At 40.0% G+C, this 19,204-nt stretch overlaps 2 protein-coding genes across 2 annotated transcripts in view; both read left to right on the top strand.

Annotated features, from left to right (window-relative positions):
- The window catches only part of LOC135758142 (A-type voltage-gated potassium channel KCND3-like), a 316,405-nt gene that overhangs the window by 280,497 nt on the left and 16,704 nt on the right, over window positions 1-19,204 (top strand). The window lies entirely within an intron of this gene.
- On the top strand, window positions 11,582-18,297 carry LOC135758144 (uncharacterized). The gene is made up of 5 exons (XM_065273007.2): window positions 11,582-13,014; window positions 13,934-14,940; window positions 15,091-15,235; window positions 15,516-15,608; window positions 16,966-18,297. Exons 2-4 carry the CDS (start codon window positions 13,951-13,953, stop codon window positions 15,518-15,520), a joined length of 1,140 nt encoding a protein of 379 aa, XP_065129079.1. The 5' UTR covers window positions 11,582-13,014; window positions 13,934-13,950; the 3' UTR covers window positions 15,521-15,608; window positions 16,966-18,297.

Genomic DNA, 19,204 nt, shown 5'->3' with positions numbered 1-19,204 from the left:
TTTACCATTTCGGGGGCCCTATGCAAAGTCCAAGATCCAAGGCCCCCAATGCCCCAGCATTGCCCAAGGTTTTTCAATTGAATTGCACAACAATAATATTCAGTATATAGAATTAAGTGAGATATATATAAACCGGGTTTATTTTGTTTTACACTGCTTAAAATAACACTAAATTGTTACAGTTTGGCATGACAAAAATTCTTGGTTTAAAAAAAATGTTTCGCGCCCCTCTCAGATATTTCTTTTGCTTGCAAATGTATTATAGGATGTATTTAAAACAATGTAATTAATACTGCAACTTCAGTGTCTGACATCTTACTAAAAAAACTAAATGAGGAAAAAGAGGAAGCATTAGATTATGATTTAGACTGATCTAAAAAACTGAACTAACAAACACCAGCAAAGAAAATTGTAAGTTGGTTATTGCTTGAATTTATGGATGGGAATCACATAACTCTCATGTTCATATGGTAAAAACAAACTTACTGTGAGATACAAAAAGCATATAGACTACTAGACATACACTAAAGATGAGATTTTAATGACAATGATGAGATACAGAATATGATTTATTTATTTTAGACATTATTTAAACCCCTCTGTGGTGTCTTTATCATGTTTATACCTGAACGAGTGTGGAAAGATGCGTGTCACCGATCAAACCAAACCACCAATCACAAGTGTGAAGCCCAAAGTCTTTAAAGTAAACTTGATCATCGAGTGAATGTTGTGCAGTTACGAGAGCACAGAGAGAGTCGAGCGAGCGCTCATTCCAGCACTTGTGTGGCTGCATTTGTGCATGCTGTGCAGAGGTGTGCTGTCCCGTAGAGTTCGCTCATCTGCGTTTTTGTGCGCGCGACTTTTGGGTCTGATTAAACGCCATAGCCGCGCATATAATTGGTTCGCGCAGCGCAGATCACTCAAGTGGCGCAGTTTCGTCCTTCTTTTGATGAGTTCGGCTTCCCATATTATATGTGCCCTCGAGAGGATGCGCGCATATATTATTCTGCGTGCATACTTGCACATCTCTCGCTCGCTCCGTGCCTTAGATTTGGGTCCGAATAAACGCAACATACTTTCACACACCTTGTGGCCAGTAGGGGTCCCCCCAAGCCCGCGAGGCCCTACGCAATTGCGTGGTTTGCGTGGTAGGTAAACACGCCACTGGGAATCAGTTGCAATAAGGTATAACTTATTGGGAGCCCCCCCTCCCAAGGGATTAAATGCCCCCAAGTTATGCCATCCTGGCGCCAGGCTGCCCAAGACTTTTGCACAATAAGGTATATACAGTACTTTTCAAAAATAATATATATAGACTTTTAAGTATTTCTATTATGGCTTTCAATCGATTTAATTATTTAATCTAGATTAATCGCATTATTTCATAAGTTAACTTGCAATTAATCACAAATGAATCGCACATCTTTTCTAAATGTACCTTAGTTTAACACTTATTGGGTGGTTTCCTGGACAGGGATTAGACTAGTCCTAGACTAATATAATGTAAAAGCTGTCCAAACTGAAAACAACTTGCAGTGACATATCTCAAATTATATCACTGCCCTTTGTTTGCCTCAAAATGCACACCAATAATGTTTTTAGTAAAGCATGTTTGTTAAAGTTATAGTTTATAATTTATATTTCTTAACTTAACTAAGGCATAGTCCTGGTTTAGGCTAATCCCTGAAACCACGCCTTTAAGTTTTTAATACTCTTAACTAGGGATGGGTATCGTTAAGGTTATAACAGTATTACTACTCTTACCGATACTGCTTAACGGTCCGGTACTTTAACGGTATTCTTATTGGTACTTTGGCCAATGTTAACATTTGATCATGAAGCTATGTTCACATGATTAAGTTAATTATGTGCACGTCCTCCGTGCGGAGATCGCTGTCCTATTGGCGAAGGACGCGATCGAGCCGGTCCCTCCAGCCGAGATGAGGTCGGGGTTTTACAGCCCTTACTTTATTTTACCCAAGAAAACCGGCGGCTTGCGACCGATCCTGGACCTGCGTTCGCTGAACCGTGCACTTCACAGAATGCCGTTCAAGATGCTGACGCCCAAGCGCATATTTCCATCCATTCGTCCAAACGATTGGTTCGCATCTATCGACCTGAAGGACGCGTACTTCCACGTATCGATTCTCCCCCGGCACAGGCCGTTTCTCCGCTTTGCGTTCGAGGGGCAAGCATACCAGTACAAAGTCCTCCCATTCGGGCTCTCTCTGTCGCCCCGTGTATTCACCAAAGTAGTGGAGGGGGCTTTAAAACCCCTGAGAGAGAAAGGTGTGCGCATTCTTGCGTATCTAGACGATTGGCTCATAATAGCTCAAACACGTCAGACGCTGTGCGATCACAGGGATTTAACTCTAGAACACCTCGCTTGTTTGGGTCTTCGGGTCAACTGGGAAAAGAGCAAGCTTTGCCCCGTGCAGAGAATCTCTTTTCTCGGGATGGAACTGGACTCGATCGATTTGACAGCTCGTCTAACAGAAGCGCGTGTACAGTCGATTCTGACTTGCCTGAATACATTCAAGAGCAAGAGCGCGGTCCTGCTGAAACAATTTCAGAAGCTCCTGGGGCATATGGCAGCAGCCGCAGCTGTAACTCCGCTCGGACTGCTTCATATGCGACCGCTTCAGCATTGGCTTCACGATCAAGTCCCGAGGACAGCGTGGCTGTGCGGCATTCACCGTGTTATCATTACACCTGCATGTCGTCGCACTTTCACTCCGTGGTCAGACCGTGCGTTTCTCCGAGCCGGTGTGACTCTGAGACAGGTCTCCAGGCATGCAATAGTATGCACAGATGCTTCGGACACGGGGTGGGGGGCCACGTACGATGGGCTTGCGGCTTCGGGGGTCTGGACGGCACCCCAGCTGCATTGGCACATAAATTGCCGAGAATGTGGGCTGTATATCTTGCGCTCGTCTGTTTCAGCAACGAGTTACAGGGCAAAGATGTATTAGTTCGCACAGACAACACTGCGACCGTGGCGTACATCAATCGTCAAGGCGGTTTACGCTCGCGTCACCTGTCGCATCTCGCCCGTCACCTCCTCACTTGGAGTCAGAAGAATTTGAGGTCTCTTCGTGCCATTTACATTCCGGGCACGCTCAATGTAGAGGTGGATGCGCTCTCTCGGGCTGCGCATCCCGGCGAATGGCGGCTCCACCCCATTGCGGTTCAGCAGATTTGGAGACGTTTCGGCAAAGCGCAGATAGATCTGTTTGCTTCCCCAGAGACGACCCATTGTCGCCTGTTCTATTCACTAGCCGACGACTCGCTCGGTGTGGATGCATTGGCACACAGCTGGCCGCGAAACATGCGCAAATACGCGTTCCCTCCGGTGAGCCTCATTCCGCAAACCCTATGCAAAATCCGGGAGGACGAGGAGAGCGTGCTGTTGGTGGCACCGTATTGGACAACCAGGAGTTGGTTTCCAGAACTCTCTCTCCTCGCGACAGCCCCTCCTTGGAAGATTCCCCTGAGGAAGGACCTTCTTTCTCAACAAGAGGGCACATTATGGCACCTGCGCCCCGACCTGTGGAACCTCCATGTGTGGTCTCTGGACAGGGCACGGAGGATTTGAGTGATTTACCGCAAGAGGTATCTAACACTATTGCTGCAGCGCGAGCGCCGTCTACGAGGCAGGCTTACGCGCTTAAATGGAACCTGTTTGTCGACTGGTGTTCTTCCCAACGTGAGAACCCCTGAGAATGCCCGATTAGTGTTGTGCTTTTGTATCTCCAGCGTCGTTTGGAGAATAGGTTGTCACCATCCACTATTAAGGTCGATATCGCTGCGATATCAGCTCACCATTCACCCATAAACGGTAGGACAGTGGGTCAGCACGACCTGGTCATTAGATTTCTCAGAGGCGCTCGAAGACTGAATCCTTCGCGTCCTCCCTCTATTCCTCCTTGGGACCTGTCCTTGGTGCTGAAATCACTCCAGGAAGCCCCATTTGAGCCTCTGCATAGTGTGAGTGTTAAATTTCTTACTATGAAAACATCAACTCTCCTTGCTTTGGCTTCTGTTAAGAGGATAGGGGATATTCATGCATTTTCGGTCGATGATTCGTGCCTTCAGTTCGGTCCGGCTGCATCCAGTATAACACTGAGACCCCGGCCCGGCTTCGTGCCCAAAGTTCCCACCACTCCTTTCAGAGATCAAGTGGTGAACCTGCAAGCGCTGCCTTTGGAGGAGGCAGACCCAGCCATGGCTTTGTTATGCCCTGTTCGTGCACTATGTGTGTATATAGACAGGACGCAAAGCTTTAGGACCTCAGATCAGCTCTTCGTTTGTTACAGTGGTCAGCAGAAAGGAAAAGCTGTCACTAAGCAGAGTATGTCACATTGGATTGTGGATACTATAGCCTTTGCATATCAGAAGCAGGACGTGCCTTGTTTAATTTACGTGCCCACTCTAAACGCAGTGTGGCATCATCTTGGGCACTGGCTCGTGCTTCCTCGCTAACAGATATTTGTAGAGCTGCAGGCTGGGCGACACCTAATACGTTCACAAGATTCTATAGTGTTCGTGTCGAACCGGTTTCCACTCGGGTTCTTTCTACTAACTAGTTAAGAATGCCGAGGGTCGGCTCGTGTGTCGGCTTGGAGCCTCTATTTTGGTGCTGCACATTTGCACCAATATGGAAGGCCATCGGGGTAAAAACGTCGCAAAAACTCTTTTTGCCTCTCCTCCACCGCCCTGATAGCTGGTGTTGCGGAGCATCCGCTGTCAACCTATCACTGATGTATTCTCTGTAAACCTGTGTAGGCTAGGCGTCCACATTTGTCCCCTACGTGGGGTTCATTTGTGTGTATACTCCGTGGGGTACTAATCCTCCACGTTTTCCTTAGCAGAGCCTGCTCTGCATCTCTCTGCATACTATGTTTTGTTCAGAGACTTCTTATGAGCAACCTATCGGTTGTTTCATATTTTTATGTCATCCATTCAACCTTCTTAGGGTATGGCTTCCGCAGTGTTCTAGCTCCGCTCAGTTTAGACGCTTCCCCAGTTCGCTGCTTCACTATCGTGGGTTAAGGAACAGGTAGTGACCGGCCTTCTGCATTTCGCCTTAGGTTCCGCCCCTTATGTGGAGGGCGGAGGGCTTTTACAGACACTGGAAGGGTTCAGCTGCAGTGGCGTTTTGGTAGGGATTCCCAATTCGTTGGTCACAACGTGACGTCGTAGTGACCGACTGAAAGGGAACGTCTCGGTTACGTATGTAACCCTCGTTCCCTGATGGAAGGGAACGGAGACGTCCCGTCCCGTCGCCACAGTTTGCTGTTCCATTGCTGTTTTCAGGCCGGGCACTGTTGCTCGGCTTCTCAGCAATAATATAGCTGATTTGGTATTATGCACCTGCGGCTTATATACGCACCTAGCGGGGCGGCGCCGGCATTATGCAAATACCTGCATGCCAAGTTCATTGGCGTTTCTGATAGTTTTCGAAGTAGATAGGTCACCCGCGAAGCGGTTCCCAATTCCCAATTCGTCGGTCACGACGTGACGTCTCCGTTCCCTTCTTTTAGGGAACGAGGGTTACATACGTAACCGAGACGTTCTCTTCGCGGACTTCTGAGGGTGCCACCTTGAAAGACCAAGTGCTCGGTAAGGTTGCATGCTTAGAAGATTGCAGCCCTTGAATTGGGACAGTTTCTGACTGCACGTAATGCACTTCTGAAAGATGCTTTGAGATTGCTTGTGTTTCCCCCCTTACATGCAAACATCTTGTTGAACTTACCTGTATGACAACGAGCGTTGTCTGCATCAACTCTTGTGAAGTATAACCACACTTTTGAACGTTTTCCTCTATCCGCCATCGTCACTCTTTAAATTAAGCGGGATTTGTGTGCTGTTACATTTGCGTGCGGCCGTGCTCGTTGTTGTGTGTGACAGACAGCTTCCGCGGCGTGCACGAGAGATCTCTCTGATCTCACAGACAAACGTCTTGATTTAATCGCAAATTAGAAATGTTTGTTGAGATCAAATGTGCACGAAAACATTATTAAGCAAGAATACATAGTACATATATTTTAATTTGTTTCTCCAGGACCGAAAGCAGAACCGATAGCGTCAGATCTTACTGATACTACGGTCTTTCATAATTTAGCCCCGGGGCCAGTTTAATACCGGGTTTCGGTACCCATCCCTACTCTTAACATGGGTGTGGATAAATATAGATGCTTTATGCAAATGCCTCAGCCTGTTTACATTTTCAACAGAACAATCAGCCATTGTTTTGTACGTGAATCTTCCTTTCAGAAGACCCTTTTTTCTCCATTTCTCTTTGCTGCTGCATCATTTGTGACCTGTGCTGGCAAATTCAGTCGGAATGAGCACATTTTTAAAAATGAGTACTTTATATTTTGACATTCTATATTTAGAAACTTGAAAACAATGCATTATTTGTTGGTATCTGACAAAACATGACGAACTACACCTTTTTGAAGTTGACAGAGTCAGCAAAGTCAATTTTGAGAAAAAAAATCTTAAAATCACTGGTAAAACTAATAGATTTGGCAAACACAATGTCAAAAACAATATATTCGACTTTTTCTTTAATTGTTTGATTGACATTGAGACATTGAGATCTACAGGATCTAATATAATGTTACGGATCAGATATTTTCAGCAACATTCATTTTAGACATAAAAGATTATATCTGTGTGAATTATTGTCAAAACTGATTTTTTTTAACTGTAATTCTGTGTAGATGTTTGTATATCGGGTTGCAGATTCGCACGTTTGTGTGCATGCGGTTCAGATCAGTCAGTCAGTGTGAGGCAGTAGGTTTTATTACCTGTCGCTTATAATAACTCTTTTAACATTAATCAGGATGCAAACTTTATCTCTCTTAATAATTATTTTAACATCAAGCAGGTCCTGCACTTTATTTTCGAATTCCTGCATGTTTTAAAAATGAAAAACCAAACAGTAATTGCATGTTGCGTTAATAGCACGCTAATGTTGATAGCACCAAATTCTATATACAGTGCAAACAAAAACAATCCCACAAACTATTTGCTTGCAAAACTGTATAAAAATGTATTTATTAGCAAAGTTTTTATTGCATGCTCCTCATCAGGCATCAACATACTATTCAAACTCAAACTTGTATTTAAAATGGTAACTTGACAAATAATCAATTTCCAATCAAACTGAATGACTGAATACCTCATTAAGACTACGTCACAAAATTAAATCCACAATCATATATTAAAAAACAAACAAAAAAACAAAAACAGATACACCTCAAAAAATGACTTCCTTGTTATTTTTGTTTTGTTTTCAGTACAAATATCTTAAGACTAGCTAATGGGGTAAGAAAAAAATATTGAAATAAGTTTATATTTTTTTTAAAGGGGACCTATTTTATTGCTAAAAAGAAACGTTATTTTGTGTATTTGGTATAACATATTGTATTTGCATGGTTTATGGTTCAAAAAACACATTATTTCCCACATACTGTACATTTTTGTAGCTCCAGATTTCCCTCTCTTCCTGAAATGCACAGATTTTGTACAAAACTCATCATGACGCTCCTTACCATGTTTAAAAGATTCAGTTGCTAACAGGAGTTACACTCAAAAAAATTAACGAGGAAGGTTGTGGACTTTACATTATATATTTATATTCAGTTTAATTATAATAATTGTATTTGTTGACTTGAAATGTTTTTTTCTATTAAAGTCTATGTAATTATGTCTCAAATTAACTGTACAAAATCCTAACACATTGTTTAAACACAAACTCTTTATGTTAACTTTAAAATTCTAACATCCAGAGGGTGGCAGTATAGTGCGACGCGATCTGCCATAAACCTCAAATAAGAAGAAGAAGAAGAAGAGCGTGACTCGCCAGACTACACGTGCGGAAAGACCCCTGCAAAGTTTTTCGTCGATTGGTTTCACAGACGGATGTCTTTTTCAACGGCTGGTAAAGGTAGGAGGATATTTGTTTTTCCACCAGTATCGATCTTTTTATTTTTAATAAGATATATTTTCTTTATTTTTGACATGTGGCTAGTTGCATTAACTGCTTAGACTAGTCTTACAAAGTTAGTCAACAATTTTTTTCTTCAAGACATGATAACGTTTTATTGTCAGTCATAAAAAATGTAGATTGGTCTAATTTGAAGCCAAAAAGTAAGACTGTCCTAACTAATTTCTAGTTTGTCAAAATATTTCTTAAGACACCGTTTTAACTTAGTGACTTATGTTTATGCAACTGGCCAAACTGTTTAAGAGAGTTCTAGTGTTCTAACTTCAGTTCTAGCTTTGAAGTTAGCATGCTTGCTTAGCCACGTGGCGCAGGTTAGTTCACAGCAAACGCTCGGTCCTCTGTCATTTTCTGAACTGCGCATACAGAAGACTTTTTCCCCTTCTAGGCATTTATTTTTTTGGAACAGAGACCTGATGATGCACGTTTAAATACTTGATTAACTACTAGTTGTTCAGTTCGGTTATGTACACACTATGCAGAGTTTCTGTAAATGCGGTTGTCACTACCTGCATTTTGCGGGAGTTAATAGGTTTTATGGCCAGCTGCACTACTTCCTTAACTTCAGCCAGCTCCTTGTTTCCTGTCTGCCATTGTTGGACAAACTGATTAATCCAGGTGTGTCTGATTATTGTTGTTTTATTGTTGACTTGGATTAATCAGTTTGGCCAATAATGGCAGCCAGGAAACAAGGAGCTGGCTGAAGTTCAGGAAGTAGTGCAGCTGGGCATAAAGCCTATTCGGTTGTAGAATGCGGTTGTCAGTCCCATAAAGTGTGTGTGTGTGTGTACAGAACAGGATGAAGCATTTAAATGTGAAGTGACAACCGAATTAATATGCAGTGTGTACGGGTGGTTTCCCGGAAAGGGATTAGTTTAAGCCAGGACTATGCCCTAGTTTATTTAGGAAATATAACTAGTTTTAAGAGACATGTCTACTAAAAACATTACTTGTGTGCATCTTCAGGCAAAACAAAGGGCACTGATGTTTTTTAAGATATGTCAGTGCAAGTTGTTTTCAGTTTGGACAGCTCTTAAATTTATTTTAGTGTAGGACTAGTCTGATCCCTGCCTGGGAAACCGCCCCTAAGTGTTTTGCAGAAATATTTAAGAGATATACAAAGTTAACCAGTTAAACCATTTTGTTGTGATATTTTAAATAAAAATAACAAAGCATGATTATTTTATTGTTAATTCAATTTCACAAAATCTTTATTAAATTGTTTTGTTTGTTTATCCTTTGCAATTTTCCAGGTCTTTAATAAAAGGTGTGTTTTCTGTTCCTGCCAAGGTGTTTCACTCACAATAGGTAAGATCTGCAACATCTACTAATGTAAATACTCTTTCTTGCGTGATCTTTTCATCTGTTTGTTCCTGTTTACTTTTAAAGGTATGCTGGAAGATTTTCGATTTTTTTTTTTTTTAAAGAACTGCCCCTCCACTTAAAAAAAAAATGCACATGCGCAACACTCTAGCTGCTCCCGAGAGGGAACACCTATAAAACGTGGCACGAGAGCATGCACGAGCCTCTTCTCTTCACTCTGTTAAAGTTGCTGTCGGCATGTTTACCGTGTCTGTGCGGTTCATGACTAGGGTGACCATACGTGCCATTTTTCCCGGACGCATCCCGTCCAGGATTTCGGTGCGTCTTCCGAAAGTCGTATTTGTTGACCGCATACACCATTCAGTTAAAAACAAAAGATATACAATCGTAGTTTTATTCTTACCTTAAAATGTAACGGTTGCTTTTCTGTAATAATAATAATAATCCTCTATGACGGATGCGGTCGACAAATACGACTTCCGGAAGACGAACACAAAATCCTGGACGGGATGCGTCCGGGAAGAATGGCATGTATGGTCACCCTATTCATGACTTGTGCCAGGGCTAGCATCGCTAATCATAGCTTACATCAACTTTTACTAGCAGTGATTTTAAATGGATTTCTCCAAATAGCATGCCACACTTTTTCTCTTGCGACCCTCAGTTATTTTGAAAAACACGGTGAGAACGGGAGCTTCAATGAATGGTTGAAACCGTAGACCACCACACGTACACCTAAAAGTGCACATGTGCAGAAAGCGAACCTAGGGACGAGCATGTACACGGCCTTACGTCAACATTTCACCAAAATGATTGACAACTGGGATGACCAATAGTCTTAATAATCCATCCGGAAAAAAAATCTTCTGCTATACCTTTAAAGTATTAGTAGCAATTGATAATTTCAGTTTTTAACGGTTTATTGAATTTATTTTTTTTATTATTATTTTAAGTCATATGCATCTGTTATTTTTTGTTTTGGTGGTGTGTGTGCTTGTTACAGATATTAAATGTGGCAGTGTAAAGGTTGCGGTTCAAAGACCTCAACTAGATTTCAGTTACTAAAACATTATAGGTTAAAACATCCTCACTATGGGCGTAGGCACCCATATCCTTGCCCATATACTAGTTGTCCATGTACATTCAAGTCATGGAATGCACTTAGATCACACCTCTGTAGATTCCATAAAAGAGACTCATCTCAGCGAACAACAGCATTGTCTACATTCAGATGTCATGTTTGTGCATTCGCTGAACTTGGCAATGATAAGGAATATTTTAATCACATAAATCTGCATCTTAAATCTCATGAAACCATCTCCTGTATGTTCAAAGATTGTGCATTTACGATAAACATTTATGGGACATTCAAATCGCATAGAAATAGAAAGCACCTTTCTTATTCTTATAGTGATTTTAAACCTGGAATAGTTACAGTAAGAGACAGTTCTGAAATCCCAAGCCTTCCAGAGGAACATGAAGAAGGTGCAGAATTGGGAGAGGTGCTCTCTAATTTTCAGACAGAAGAAAGAGATGAGAAGTCAATAGAGGAGAAATTAGCAGCAGTGCTGCTTAAGCTTGAATATATACTCCATGTTCCCAGCAGTGCAGTCGATGAACTTTTACAGGATTTGCACTTTCTTATAAGTTCGGCTGCTCTGCCTGCATTGCATGCCATAGTTTCAGATTTTTGTACCAAGCATAATCTTGCTCTTAATGATGCAGAAATTGCGGAGTTGGCCTCTGCAGCATGTGTCTCTAACCCATTGGCAAAATGTATGGGAGATCAGGGCCCACTTTATTCTGCTTATAAGCGGAAAAAATACTTCAAAGAGAAGTTTCAGTTAGTTGAACCAGTGGAGTATGTTTTGAATAAGGACAGCAAACATACATACCAATATGTATCATTACTACAGTCACTGCAGCAGCTCCTTAGCAAAGATTGTATCATTGATGATGTACTAGCAAACTGTAGAGCTTACTCAAATGAAACTGCAGGAGAATACAAGTCGTTTCACGATGGAGAGTTTTTTTAAACAAAATCAGTTTCTATCTGAAGGGGAGTTGAAACTTTCTGTCACTCTTTATATTGATGACTTTGAAGTTTGTAATCCTCTAGGAACTTCTAGAACGAAGCACAAACTTTGTGCTATGTACTGGATTTTAGGCAACTTACCCCCAGGTCAGCAGTCCTCTTTATCATCTATCTATTTGGCTTTGCTGTGTAAAAGTAAACATATCAAGACTTATGGATATGGTAAAGTGCTTGAACCTCTCTTGCATGATTTGGTTGTATTGGAAAAGCATGGAGTATTTGTCCCAAAGATGGGAAAAAATATTAAAGGCACTGTACAGTCTGTAGTTGCAGACAATCTGGGTGCCCATGGGCTTGCAGGCTTTGTAGAAAATTTTTCTGGAGAGTACGTGTGCCGATTTTGCACCGGCAGTTTCAGTGAAATTCAGTACAAGCAGGTTCTGTCAGGTGATTTTCGTCTAAGATTTAAAGAAAGCCATAATCAACATGTGAAAAGTGCAGAGGAGGTTGGAAAACCTTGTGTTGGAGTGAAAAGGGCATGTGTGCTGACAGAGACTCTTTCTCATTTTAATGTCACAACTGGATATCCTCCTGATATACTCCATGATCTGTTTGAGGGTATTGTTCCAGTGGAACTTGCACAGTGTCTGGGTACGTTAATGTCCAAAAAAATACTTTTCTTTGGATACTCTAAATAAGGTAATCCTCAATTTTCCCTACAAGGGAGATGATAAAACAAACCGCCCCCATATTGTGCCACAGTCATTTAAAAACAAAAACACAATTGGTGGCAATGCTGCTGAAAACTGGACTCTCTTAAGGTTGTTGCCTTTCATGATTGGAGAAGTTATACCTGAAGGGGAATCAGTGTGGCAGATTATCTTGGATTTAAAAGAGATTGTGGAACTTGTAGTTGCCCAGGTACATACAGAAGAATCCATTGGATATCTTCAGTGCAAAATTTCTGATCACAGGCAAAAATACCAAGAAGCATTTCCTAATCAGAAACTTTTGCCCAAACATCACTACTTGGAGCATTACCCTCACATGATCCAGTGTTTTGGCCCTTTGGTTGGCCTGTGGACCATGCGATTTGAGGGCAAACACAGCTTTTTTAAAAATGTTGCTCATCATAGCAAGTGTTTCAAGAATATTGCTTTGACACTGGCAAAGAAACATCAGCTGATGATTGCCTATCACTTACACTCATCGACTTCACGTAAACCTGGCTTTGAAGTTTCAGGTGCCTCGAGAGTTCCTCTTGAGGTACTAAAAGAGGAGGTATCATTGCCTATCCAGCAGATGTACCCAGCAATAGCAGAAGTAGACATGGCAAAAAGTGCAGATTGCAAAGGGATCTGCTATAGAACAGGAATGATGGTCATCTGTGAATTTACTGATGGGCTGCCTGAATTTGCACAGATAATAAGGATATGTATACTTCAGGATACAGTTAATTTCATAGTCAAGAAGTTCTCAGCTTGGTTTAGAGAGCACTATCGGGCCTTTGAACTGCAACCATGTCCAACTGGTCAAATGTTCCTGATATCACATGATGCCCTGACCGAGAAGTACCCACTACATGACTACTTCGTTGGGCCGCTCCGACTGGTTACATTTAAAAGATATCCTTATATCAAAAGTAGGTGGTGTTAAAGAGCTGTTCTTACTAACCCTTCTAAATGTACAATGATCTCTAGCATGAGCACCTAACACTAACTTTTCACTTATGTATATACTTGTCAGTCTGTAAAGGGATAATAAACGGGTGCACACTGTAGTAGCAGGAATTTGGTGGTGTTTTATCACAGTTCAATTTTGTTGATGTTGAGTCTGAAATGTAAAAAAAAAATATTTAATTGATCACAGTAAGTACAAGATAACACGTAATTTGTTTAAAGAGCACCTATTCTCCGATTCACGTTTTTACATTTCCTTTGGTGTGTAAGTGTATATTAGTACATGTTAATGATATGCAAAAGGTACAAACCCCAAAGTAAACGATGACGCGAGTTATCAAATCCAATGTAAATCTCTTGGACTACAACAAACACATGGATTTTAGGCATCAGTTTACTTCCTGGGATTGATGATGTAGACATTTCTTTGTTCTGATGAAAACAAAGGAAGATATTTTGAGATGTTTTTAAACAAACCTTTTGTGGACCCAATTTACTTCCATTGTACGCATTTTTCCCCACTATGGAAGTGAATGGGGTCTACGAACGGTTTGGTTACAAACGTTTCTCAAAATATCTTCCTAAGTGTTTATCAGAATTGTTGATCTGTCCATCACAGGGCCAACACATACTGTAAAAACAGCCGTTTAAACACATTCTCACACCTACATTTAAAATCTCCATATAACCTGCATGTCTATAGAAAAAAGAGATATGTCAGTACTAATTTTACTTTAAAAAATGTACAACACAAATTGCATTTAAGAAGGCTATTGTGGGGAGACAATTTCCTTTTGTGAAGTTTGCTTTGATTTCAGTTTTTATCAAGTTGCTGACTTTTTCAATTTTCATTCTTTAATACCCACCATGGCTTTTTTTTAGGTTGAAGTGTTTGCGTGATGGCTGCACCGGTGAAACTGCGGATTATCCTTGGTGCCAATAATGCTGAAAAGCTGACCATAGAATCGGGTATGCCAAATTCTGTGAAGGATCTTTCAATTGAGATCAAACGTCAGTTTGATATAGAGGGGGAAATTAGACTCCAGTACATGGACACCGACTTTGATAATAACTTTGTTAACCTTAATCAAATTAGTGAAATACAAGACAAGAGTACAGTGAAAGTCATCTTATTGTCAGATGCGCCAGATGTCAGTCAGTCAGTCAACAGTTTGAACCAGAGTGGTGAGGACACATCTTCATCCTCTACTGACACTGTAATACTCCCCTCCCCTGACTCAGGGACTGCCCGATCACAGTGGCCTACAGAATTTCAAATACCTACGTTTCCATATGATGTGGAGATGCAACTTCAAAGTGCAAACCAGGCCTTCATGTCAAACAGAGTTTTCCTAAACCCCAGCCACAAACTGAAGTCGGACATCTTGGAAAGTCTGGCTGAGAAAATAATTAAGTTCAAGGCGTATCCTTCAAATTTGGAAATAGAATCTGTTGCTGAAGCTTTAATCAAAGCTCACCCATGTTTGAGGGAACAGGGATCCTCTAGTGGTTACTATGGATGGAAAATTAGCCTCAAGTACAAGATGGCCAACTATAGGACAAAATTAAGAAACTTGGGGTGCCCAGAAATGAGCATTAATTCCCTCAAAAACAAACCTGCAGATAAGTGCCAGCCGGCCTATAAGGTTAAAAAACCCAGAAAGGCAGAAGTAAATTTCTGCCCCCCTTTTCCTGCTGGCGAGACCCAGGACAGCCTTGAAGGCGAAAGAGTGTCACTATTGTCTGAGGTCAAAAAAAGACACAACAATGCAGTTATTAAGGAGAAGATGGCCAAGACCTTTGCGTACAGGAGACGGGAGGTAGTCAGAGACCAACCCATGATATCGGAGTTCAAGACCAGATGGCCAGGACTGTTCACTGTGCCTGAGGTATAAACGGCTTATTAAAACATCAATGAACAATGTTGTATAATGCATTAAATGACCATGTGAAGGAATTAAAGAATATAGTAACATAGTGTCTTTCAATATAATTGTAGTATACATCAATAACATTTTGTTTGTGGACATTATTCAAAGGTGGAAGCAGAATTTCTGAGAATTACCACTGTTCCCCTCGTCACAAAGTTTTTTGCACAACTTGACCACCACGCTGATCAGCTCATCAGAGTGCTGAAGAAGGCAGGTGGATCTAAAGGACCTCATCTTTGCACCGACTGCACGGGTATAGTTAACTCTCGTAGAACACATTTAGGAATAAGTACATTTTGTCTAGTTTGTGTTGTCATTTTTCAGAAACCAATAACATCTGCAAATGCACCCCATATGAATTTATTTATTTTATTTTTACAAAGATTTTTGAGATTAACAGAATTTTTTTCCCCTTTTAAATAATTGCTATTTCGTATCTACACACACTGGATAAATGACCAGAATTTTGAGGAAACTGATATACTGATGCAATAGGTGTATATTATATTAATGCTGTTTTTTTTCTTATTTAGAATGAAACCGTTGAAAGGAAGAGGGAGTGCCTCCTCCGGGCACTTTGTATCTATCTAAATGAAAATCCGAGCAGTCTCTTCAAAGAGTATATGGTAGGTAATGCTAACAATTATTGCAGCAGTAACTGTGGTCTAGGGCTCTTAAGAATATCAAATTATCCATTTAACATTGGGTGCGTATACATGCACAGAATAAGCGGATAAGTATCAAAAATCTGTTTATTATATAAACCTGTTTTCTTGCATTTACATGCAAATCAATAAACTGCTATGCAGAAAACTGCGTTTACATTTGGAGATTTGTCAGGTTTCTCGCAGTCCGTATTTTCACTGCCTAAAAGCCAATGGGAAATCTGTTTTAAGCTATGCTGTCATATCTCTTCTCATATCTACACTTGAAAATGTAACATGAGATTTTATTTCCACAGTTTCTCTGTCAATTGCTTAAGTTGAATGCAGACTTTTATGTGTTACTTTGTGCTTCCACGTGTGACGTTTATCTTTCACACGCGGAGACATGCACACGTGAACAAAACTGCGTGAAAACTGGTTAAGGTGTTTACTTGCAACGCAAAATTGGGGTAATGAGCAAAAAAGTTACCTGTGTCGATCAGTTTTTGCTTGTGCAACTTAGGGGCTTTTTCCTTTACAAGAAAACCCGTTTTATGAGTTTACATGCCCTGCTTAAAAACAGCATATACCAGCATCATTCCCATGCTTGTTGGGTGCTGGTGGTCACCAGCATACCAGCACCAAAACACAACATATGCTGGTCTTGCTGGTTTTCCAGCAGGGTGACCGCACATGTTATCAGTTTATTAAGCATAATCTGTGTAAGACTGTGCATGTAAACACACTCATTGTGGTATATGGCTTTTAGGAATGGCAATTATGGTCTAGACTAAATCATGTTTATGATTGTTTGATCTTAAAAAATGGAAGAACTATAATCTTATTAAAATAGAACTTATGGCAGAGCTGATGTAAGATGGCTTCAGATCATACAGGTGTACTTACTGAAGTGGCCATCAAGTGTACAAAATCAGTTTGGACAAACTTCAGCACTCTGATGAGCTGATCAGCTTCCAACAGATTGAGATTAACAAAATCAGTTTGGACAAAAAATCAGTTTTGTCCAAACTGATTTTGTACACTTGATGGCCACTTTAGTAAGTACACCTGTATGATCTAAAGCCATCTTACATCAGCTCTGCCATAAGTTCTATTTTAATAAGATTATAGTTCTTCCATTTTTTAAGATCAAACGATCATAAACTTGATTTAGTCTAGACCATAATTGCCATTCCTAAAAGTCATATACCACAATAAGTTAGTAATCAAGCACTATTTTTAAACATTTATTTAGAAAACTGCAATGGAAATGAGCTCTTTGGAATTTTATAATTGGCTGGTGATTTCATTGTTGTCCTTTTTTTTTGTATGTGGAAAGGATTCAGATGGCTGTACTGCCCAGAGGGAGCTTGATGAACTTGTCTTTGGCATCTACAGCATTAATGCTGAGGGAGGTGATGCCAACAGCACTCCAGTTGATGTTGGAATAGTGATCGAGGGTGTTGAAGTGCTTCATGACTTGGGAGACATAGCTTCTGCATGTGCAATCTTAATGGGTGTCATATATGCAATGAACCTCAGCTATCCTCAGGAACTAAAAATGTTCTTTGAGGTGCTTCAGAAAATCTTCCTGCAGCTGGATGCTTCCAGACTCTCACCCAAGGTACAGATGCTTAAAAACAAACTTTATGAGTGAACCAACATTGAAAGTTTGGCGTTTTACATGAAGGACTGATTTGCACTTGAATCAAATTTTATGAGTGAACCAACGTTGAAAGTTTGGCGCTTTACATGAAGGACTGATTTGCACTTGAAACAAACTTTATGAGTGAACCAACATTGAAAGTTTGGCGTTTTACATGAAGGACTGATTTGCACTTGAAACCATTGAATTGAAAAAATAAAGCTTTTTTTTTCTTTTTTTTGTGACGCGCACCACTGTTCTGGGTGACATGTTTCTTTGTCATGTAACGCGTGTCAAGAATTTTTTTCACAGCATTAATGCTGAGGGAGGTCATGCCGCCACCACTCCAGTTTACAGTGTTAAAGTGATAGAGAGTGTTGAAGTGCTTCACACTTAAGTTCATTTACCATTTTATATTTTATTGTGTGTGTGGCATGCACCAGTGTTCTGGTTGACATGTTTCTCTGTCATGTATGTACTTAAACAATGAGTGAACCAACATTGAGCACTTAAAACTTTGTTAAATGCCTGCTTTGTACTTGAAACCATTTTATTGTAAACACTTAAAAGTTTGTATTCATTTGATCTTTTTTGTGTGGATGCAACAGTGTTCTGGGTGACATGTTTCTCTGTCATATATGTACTTAAAGTTTTAAGTGCTCAATGTTGGTTCACTCATTGTTTGTTAAACACCACAAACGCCTGCTTTGTACTTGAGACCATTTTGTTGAAAACACTTAAGATTGTATTCATTTGATCTTTTTGTGTGGATGCAACAGTGTTCTGGTTGACATGTTTCGCTGTCATGTATGTACTTAATGAGTGAACCAACATTGAGCACTTAAAACTTTGTTAAACGCCACAAACACTTGCTTTGTACTTGAAACCATTTTATTGAAAACACTTGAAAAATGGAATTCATTTGATCTTTTTTGTGTGAATGCAACAGTGTTCTGGGTGACATGTTTCTCTGTCATGTATGTACTTAAAGTTTTAAGTGCTCAATGTTGGTTCACTCATTGTTTGTTAAACACCACAAACACCGGCTTTGCACTTGAAATCGTTTTATTGAAAACACTTCAAAAATGGTATAAATTTGATCTTTTTTTGTGTGGATGCAACGGTATTCTGGGTGGAATGTTTCTCTGTCATGTATGTACTTAAACAATGAGTGAACCAACATTGAGCACTTAAAACTTTTAACGCCAGAAATGCCTGCTGTGTACTTGAAACCATTTTATTGAAAACACTTAAGATTGTATTCATTTGATATTTTTTGTGTGGATGCAACAGTGTTCTGGTTGACATGTTTCTCTGTCATGTATGTACTTAATGAGTGAACCAACATTGAGCACTTAAAACTGTGTTAAACGCCACAAACACCCGCTTTGTACTTGAAACCATTATATTGAGAACTTGAAAAATGGTATTCATTTTATCTTTTTTGTGTGGATGCAACAGTGTTCTGGGAGACATGTTTCTCTGACATGTATGTATTAAATGAGTGAACCAACATTGAGCACTTAAAAGTTTGTGGCGTTTAACATAAAGGCCTGCTTTAAACTTAAAACCATTTTATAAAAAACACTTGACAGATTGTATTTTTTTTATCTTTTTTGTCTGCTTGTTAAACACAAAGATAAAAAATACAATCTTTCAAGTGTTTGTCTATTAAATGCACTGCTCAGGAGTTTTATTTTTTTTAAATTACCACCTTTAAATGCTGCCACTCATGTGTGTTTAACAGTTTTTTCTCGTTTAAGAAAATTTCATAAAACTGATGTTATTAAAAACTTGTTTATTAAAGGAACTAACAAATTTTAAGTTGAGTTTACTTAATTTATTTGTGTGGAACCTGTTGACAAACTAAAATTAATTAAACCTAACTAGTAAAAATTTAATTTATTGAAATTATAAAATTTTGATTGATTAA

Source organism: Paramisgurnus dabryanus, chromosome 14, assembly GCF_030506205.2.
Source record: "Paramisgurnus dabryanus chromosome 14, PD_genome_1.1, whole genome shotgun sequence".
NCBI classification, from domain to species: Eukaryota; Metazoa; Chordata; class Actinopteri; order Cypriniformes; family Cobitidae; genus Paramisgurnus; species Paramisgurnus dabryanus.
The sequence above is the reverse complement of the archived record's forward strand: the minus strand, read 5'-3'. Positions and strand labels throughout refer to the sequence as shown.

Bases quoted from the DNA above. Each gene is read 5' to 3' on its own strand.
- LOC135758144 (XM_065273007.2), top strand. From the start codon at position 13,951: ATGGCTGCACCGGTGAAACTGCGGATTATCCTTGGTGCCAATAATGCT. The intron at 14,941-15,090 runs GTATAAACGGCT...CATTATTCAAAG, and splicing joins GACTGTTCACTGTGCCTGAG to GTGGAAGCAGAATTTCTGAG.